Genomic DNA, 7,117 nt, shown 5'->3' with positions numbered 1-7,117 from the left:
CCAGGAATGCGCAGGCACTCTGTACGTCCGTGGGCAATGATGCTGGTGTCCCCCCAGCCCTCAGGCGTCTGACAGAGGTCTCAGGCCTGGAGAAGGGCCAGGCCTCCCCACCCCAGCCTTCCTGCCATGTGCTTGGGCTGTGGCTGTGCCGTGGCAGCTGGGGTGGGGTCCCCATTCGCCCGGGCAGGGCACCCTATCTAATCAGCCCGGGGATCAAGGTTGACACGCAGGAGAGCCAGGAGTCTGAGTCATCAGCTACCCCAGGGGCCCCGTTCTCCGGCCACACGGTAGCAACTGGGTTTGGAGGTGGATGGTGGCCCATCCCTTCTTGCCCCGTTTGCTCCCCCTGGAGCTGGCTGTGGGTCCCCAGGGGTCGGGAACCCAAGAGGAGCCAGTATAAGCTGGTGGTGGGAGAGACCCGCGTTTACATCTCAGTTCCGGCTGCTTCTGCCCGGCCTGACGCTCCTGGCCTCCCTGGCTTCTCTGTAAAACGCAGGTGGCAAAATTTCATGGTGCATGCAGAGAAGGAATCGTAATGATGTGTAAAAGCACTGAGCCGGGAAGGAAGCTCAGGGCCGGCTCAGCCCGGCGCCTGTGGCGGGGAGCCTGGGGGACCCTGAGGCTGGCGGTCCTGGGTGGGGCGCAGGGCAGAGGGGCCGGACTCCCGTGTTAATCATTACGCCAGGTCCAGAGTCTGCCCTCCTGGAAGGCGGGGAGAGGGAGTGGATGCCAACCAGGTGGGGCAAAGGGAGGGGCCCTCTGGTCTGGGCCTGCCCCGCCCCCAGACCTGCCTGCCCCCTTATCAGGGGCTGGGCAGGGTCTCCCCTGACTCTGACCGGACTGTGCACTCCCGTACCTGGAACTGCTGGATCCTCCGTGCCATGGGGACCCTGGAGACCCTTCTCCTGCTCAGTGCCCTGCTCCTGTCGCCGGCTGAGGCCCAGCAGGGTAGGGCTCCGACCTCTGGGGCGGGGGCGGGAGGACGGGTCGTGGGGATGGGCTTGGACACAGGCTCGCCATCTCCCCGTCTGATGAGAAACCGAGGCCTCCGAGAGGAGTGGGCAGGCAGAAGAGGAATGGGGTCAGGCCCCTCTTGGAGGCAGCCTCCCTAACTCCCCCACTCCCTCTGGGCCTCCCACCTCATCCCTGAGCACCCCCTCCTCTCAGAGCCCCGTCCCCTTCTCTAAAACCCACCTCTGAGGGAATTCCCTGGCGGTCCAGTGGTTAGGACTTGGCGCTTTCACTGCCTGGGGCCCGGGTTCAATCCCTGGTCAGGGAACTAAGATCCCAAAAGCTGCGGCGCAGCCAAAAAAAAAAAAAAAAGAAGAAAGAAAAATTTTAAAAGGACTTCCCTGGCGGTCCAGTGGTTAAGACTCAGTGCTTCCACTGCACGGGGCACGGGTCACGGGTTCGATCCCTGGTCGGGGAACTAAGATCCTGCATGCCGCAAGGCGCAGTCAAAAAACAAAAACAAAACCACCTGTGAAACCCAGCCCCTTTCTAAGACCCCTCTGTCTGAGCATCCCCTGCACCCTTCGCCCCTGTCCTTTCGGGGGCCCCCCACCTTTCCCATTTCTGAGTCTCCTCTCCCCCCACCTCCTAACAGCCTCAGAGCGTCAACTGAAGCCATGGCTGGTGGGCCTGGCTTCTGTCGTGGGGTTCCTGTTCATCATCTTCATCCTCATGCTGGCCAACCGTATCTGGTGCTCCAAAGAGAGGTGGGAGACCCTTTCCCCACCCTCCATCTCCTCCCCACTCCCCAAAGTGCCGGGCATCCCCTCCTACCCTCATGACCCTCTCTGGTCCCTTTCTTGTCTCCTCCGCTCCCATTTCCCCTGCTCCCCCTGCTCCCACAGCTCAGGACAGCCATGCAGCCCCCTCTCTTGCTTCCTGCAGTTTCCCCAGCCTGGGGGAGACCTGAGGCTGAGGCTGCCCCCACTTCCCACCCTTCACCCGCCTCACCCCTCCATCTCCATCTCTTCTGCAGAGCTGAGGATGAAGAGGAGTCCGCATTCAGATGGATCCCTACTTGAACGAGGAAGTGGACCTGAGGTACTGCCGTGTGAGCATGTGTAGACGTGTGTGGGGGTCAGGGGGTCTGCATGAGGCCCCTCCTCGAGGAGGGAAGGGGTGGGTGTGCGCAGAGGACCTCTTTCTGTCCTTGAACACCTCAAGCACGTTCCTGCCCCAGGGCCTTTGCACTTACTGTTGGTTCTACTTTGTACACCTTTCCCCATATCTTCTGGCTGGCTCCGTCTCTCCTTCAGTCCCTGCTCAGATGTTTCTTCCTCACAGAAGCCCACCTTGACCACCAGCCTTCCTGACACTCTCTCCGCCACAGCCCTGCATCTTTCTTTGCATGTATAACCAGCTGAAATTATCTTAGTCATTTACCGGTTTCTCGACACTAGATAGTGGCTTCCAGTAAGTGAACAGAACTTAGCTTTGGTCCTGGCTCTGGCCCCAGGGCCCGGCACAGGGCCTAGCACACAATAGGCACTTAATAAATACTTGTCGAACAAGACCGTGGTGTGGGATTGTGTAGGGACTGTGCACAAGTGTGTGATTTGGTGTGGGTGTCTCTCCTGGGCTCAGCATCTCCCATGATCCTGGCTCAGGGATGCGGGCAGGGCTGGGGGCTCTTTCAGGGCAAGATCCCAATTTGGGCAAAGGCTTGGGGACAGAAGTAGGAGCTCAGGAGCTGGGAGGACACTATCCTGGCTGGGAGATTCTCAGCTGAGCCCAAGATGCCTGAGGGACAGGCGTGGGCCAGACTGTGCTTTGTCTACGACCCAGCTCAGCCCCAGTAAAATGTGATTCCTACTCCCAGGATGTGCTGGAGGTTCCAGATCCCACAGGTGCCCTAAGTTTGTAGTTTTCCTCCCTGCCTTATTCATTCCTCCATCCATCCATCCATCCTCACATCCATCCATCATCCATCCATCCATCCTCCGTGGGACAATTGACCCTTAGTTTCTGTCTCTTTGTGAAATGGAAATAACAAGCTGCCTTGTTAGGGCTGTTTTGGAGATTCAGCAAAGATTCTTTTTGTAAAGCGCTCATCATAGGACCTGGCACAGGTAATTGTTTGTTAAATGGGAGTGACTCTGTGTCTTATTGTGGGGCTGGCGCCTTTGTGGTCCCTACAGTAAAGAAGACAAGAAGGGGAAGAAGAGAAGGAGAAAAAGGCCGAGAAGGAAGGAGAGAGAAAACTTGGGGTCTGGAGCTGGAGGAGAAAGAGGAGCGCAGGACCAGGAGGAAAGTCAAGAAACATGGCGCATGTGAAGCCTCCTCAGCCGCTGCCTCCAGGCAGCCCCCAGAGGTGCCCCTTTCACACCCTAGAAAGCATGACCTGAACCTAAGCCCACTGCAGTGACTCCATCTGGGTTTGGAGAGTACAGCGTCCTAATGAAGAGGCTTGGGACCACCCACACCTCCCCCTCAGGAGGGATCTTTGGTGCGTTATGTGGTCTATATTTGTTATGATTTGTAACCACTTGCATTTGGAGAGCATTCCTGGTTACTGAGAAAACCCTAATCCCTGCAATTTCATGGCCCCTCCTGCTTCTCTACCCATTGCCCTGATTTCTTTGCCCTCTGCCTGGTATCTATCTGCCAGAGCCTCCTCCCTCCCACTCAGCTTCAGGACCAGTATCGGCCAGGGACTGCCTCTTGGGGAAGAGCCCTTCAGAAGCGCTACTGTCATCCCGTGGGACTTAGTTTCCCCTTGAGGAGACAGCTTTTGGGGTTGGGGGTAACGCCCAGGCAAGGGTGGGAAACCAATCTCCACGGTGCCCAGATACCCTGGGCAGATTAAGCGCTCCCCCCTGCAATCTCGATTCTGCTGTCCTGAGCCCTGAGGGCCGTCTCCTAGGAAAGCCTTGCTCCCCCCATCAACCCAGGGTTTTGGGTCACGTGACTCCATTTCTGGGAACTGGGTCTTGGAGGGTGCGGTGCCCCCACGTGCGCGATCTTGGAAAGGGACAGGGACTCTCTCCTCCCTGTTTCCAACCTCCCCCCCTCTCCTCACTTTCTCCGGGCCCTGGACCTTGCCCTGGATGTTAACCATTTCCTAATGAGAACTTTGATAAAGGCTGGCATTTAGGGCTCCCTTGTGGAGCAGGTAGCCGGGGTTGGTAGGATCCAGTCCAGAAGGCGGGGAGCTTCTGTCTGAGAATATCCCAGGATCGTCCACCAGGGGGCAGAAAAACCATAAATAAAAAAATGTAATAATCTCCCTAACAGGTGCTCCCACTGAACGCCTAGCATCGTTATGGTCTCAGTCTCGGTCAGTTTGCAATTAGTCTCATTTTCCGGCTGAAAATACTGAGACTTAGAAAGAAGGAAGCCACTGGCCCAGCTCTCCCTGGCTGTTGCTGGCAGAGCTGGGATGGAAGCCCAGGCTGCCCAAAGGATGGGGCATGTGCAGGCTCTGGCTAAGGTCAAATTTGGAGGTTCATGTCCCAGGATGGGAGAGGGTTGGGGTAGGGGGGTGTTCCTAGCTGGGAGAACTATGTTCTTTCGGTATGCTGTGTGGCCAAGAGGAAGTGGCCTGACCTCTCTGAGCCTCGAGTTGGCTCCTCTTCTGCAACGTGAGGACAAGAGTTCTGACCACCAGAGTGTGAGGCTTGAAGGAGGTGCCGGGGCTCAAGAGCCATTGCAAGACCTGGCACATAGTAGGCGCTCAGGAAATGAGTTCCCCGTCTTTCCTGAGCCTCCCCTCCCATGTCCCTGGCCATGGGGAGTGACAGGGTTAGGATGGGCCTCAGGGAGACGGGGGCTGGGGCGCTTGGGACCCTGAGCCCCTCCCCATGGTGCCCGGAACCCAGTGAGGGGGCCCCACCTCCGACTTCCTGCGGCACCGGCCACATCCTGCCCTGGGGTGCCCTGCGCAGGCCACTTCCCCCTCTGGCTGAGGCGGCAACCCCAGAACCTGAACAGGGGCGAGGACAGACGGAGAAGGATGGATAGATTCTGGACGACCCCCGGCCAATTCTCCCTTCTGGCAGCTCTGGTCCCGCGGCTGGTTAAAGCCCAACCCTGTAAGGCCTTGGGAGGGAGTGGGAGCGGAGTGGGGAAGAGTCCCAACCTGGCGGCCGGGCTGCCGACCCCGCCTTGCTCCCGCCCGCAGTGGCCCAGCGGAAGCCGTGGCTGGTAGGGCTGGGGGCTGCGCTGGCCTTCCTGTTCCTCATCTTTGTCCTCACCTTGGTCTACGCCATCTGGTGCAGCGAGCCCTGGGACAGGTGGGTCCTCATCTTCTGAGGCCCCCTCCCTCCGAAATCTCTAAATCTCTCCTCTCTAAGCCCCTCCCCTCTCTGAGTTCCCGCCCCCTAAAGCCCCTCCCGTGTCGAGCCCCCTCTGAAGCCCCTCCCCTCTCTGAGCCCCTCCCTTCTCCGAAACATCTCCAAGGAGCCGGGCAGGACCAGGGGGTAATTCTTTGATTCAGAATCCATGGGGCCTCACATAACCTCACTCTCTTCTCTCTGACTACCGACCTGCAAAATGAGGGTGGCTTCCTCACAGAGAAGCCCATCCCTAATATGTGTTTCAATTGGGGGTCTGTAAAGTCCTTTTGGGGGGAGGGGTCTGTAAAGCCTTTATCCCCCCACGCGAACCCCATCCATTTATCCATCCACTGTCCTTCCCTTCTTCCATCAAGCCGTCCATCATCCATCCATGCATCAGCCCTCCCTCCCTGTCTCCCTCCGTTTCTCTCTCCTTCCCTCCCTCCAGCCTCCAATCCTCCATCTGTCCATCCATCCAACCACCCACCCTCCCACCACCCATCCACCCATCCGTCAGTCCATCCCCCTTCTCTCTGCCTGTCCACTCACCCACGGTTTTGAAACCCCTTATCGGTTTTGGCTCATGCAGCTCAACTATGGGCTCAAGCACTTCCTTCGTGTTCAAACGGGGCCTGTGTCCTAAGCTGCCTGAGCCTCGTCGTCCCCTTCTGTACCATGGGAACAACAAGGGCTGGCTGCAGGACTCAGAGGTTTCTGTGAGCATTGTAAGAAGCCCGGAACACTGTCAGTCCTTATTAACTTGGGTTACCTGGGCCCTTCTTGTCTCCACAGCAATAAAGAGAAGGAAGAGGAGACTGCGAGAAAAGAGAAGGATGGAGAGGGCGACTGGGGTTGAACTGGAGGAGAGAGGGGCGTCCGAACCATGAAGCAATGGCAAGCTTCTCCTCGTGAAGGTTTCCCACTCATCTCCTCCAGACAGCCACCCAAAGATGCCCCAGTGCCTCCTCCAGACCCATCAGCAAGGACCCGGTCCTGGGGCCAGTGAGATTAACTCCATCTGGGATTCAGGGTAAAGTGCCCTTGAGTGCAGGGGATCAGGACCTGCCCCAAGTCCCTCTTGGAGGGCTCTCTGCGTGTTACCTGGTCACCCTGTACCCTTTCCCAAGCTTGGTCTCCACTCTTCTTGAGCCTGGAGGACACCCCTGGCACAAGGAGCAACCCACCTCCCCGAGACCCCCTACCATCTCATATCTCTACCCAGTCTGCATCGCTGTCAGCTTTTGGCCCTTTTGATTTCTTCTCCTACCTCCGATTTCTATTGCCCTTTGGATTTCATCGGAGAAGCCAGGTCCTCCTCTTGCCCACGTGCAAGCTCTTCCAAGAGTTTTCCAGGCCTGCTTCAATGAATCCATAGGAATCACTTGTCTCCCAGCCCCTCTCCTGGCCTCGGTTTGCTGCTCCTGAACGTGAACTTTGAGCTGGCTCAGAGCAAGGCCGTTTCCTGGGAGATGAAGGCTCCTCCTACCTTGTGCTGAGTTTCAGGGCACTGTTCTGGAGGCTGGGACTCCCAGGGCCTGGGGTGAGGGTGCAGGAGTGGGAGTGGGGGGGGGGGGTGAAGCAGCAGCAGCACCCCTTCTTCCTGTCCTGCATTCCTTGTGGGGAGGCGCCATGGAGAAGGAGAAGGAGTTGGAGTCCCCACTTCTTTGCTGTGTAGCCCCGAGGCAAGTAACTTAACCTCTCTGTGCCTAAGTGTCCCGTCCTGTAAAAGGGGAGGATAATAGATTCTTCACAAGTCGTCATGAGGTTGACTGAAATACGGTCTACAGAATCCTGAGCGCAGAACCCAGCACCCCCAAAAGCGTCTAACTAAA

At 57.8% G+C, this 7,117-nt stretch overlaps 2 protein-coding genes across 2 annotated transcripts; both read left to right on the top strand.

Moving 5' to 3' along the window:
* The first annotated feature begins 729 nt into the window (after positions 1 to 729).
* Positions 730 to 3,569, top strand: LOC118892650 (small integral membrane protein 24-like). The gene is made up of 4 exons (XM_036847390.1): positions 730 to 948; positions 1,607 to 1,718; positions 1,988 to 2,014; positions 3,155 to 3,569. The coding sequence occupies exons 1-4, from the start codon at positions 882 to 884 to the stop codon at positions 3,354 to 3,356; spliced, it is 408 nt and encodes a 135-aa protein (XP_036703285.1). The 5' UTR covers positions 730 to 881; the 3' UTR covers positions 3,357 to 3,569.
* Positions 3,570 to 4,324: 755 nt separating this feature from the next.
* Positions 4,325 to 7,117, top strand: LOC118891742 (small integral membrane protein 24-like). The gene is made up of 3 exons (XM_036845427.1): positions 4,325 to 5,042; positions 5,132 to 5,243; positions 6,078 to 7,117. Exons 1-3 carry the CDS (start codon positions 4,964 to 4,966, stop codon positions 6,139 to 6,141), a joined length of 255 nt encoding a protein of 84 aa, XP_036701322.1. The 5' UTR covers positions 4,325 to 4,963; the 3' UTR covers positions 6,142 to 7,117.

Source organism: Balaenoptera musculus, chromosome 3 (assembly GCF_009873245.2).
Source record: "Balaenoptera musculus isolate JJ_BM4_2016_0621 chromosome 3, mBalMus1.pri.v3, whole genome shotgun sequence".
NCBI lineage: Eukaryota > Metazoa > Chordata > Mammalia > Artiodactyla > Balaenopteridae > Balaenoptera > Balaenoptera musculus.
Note: the sequence above shows the minus strand (reverse complement) of the source record. Positions and strands in the feature narration are given on the sequence as shown.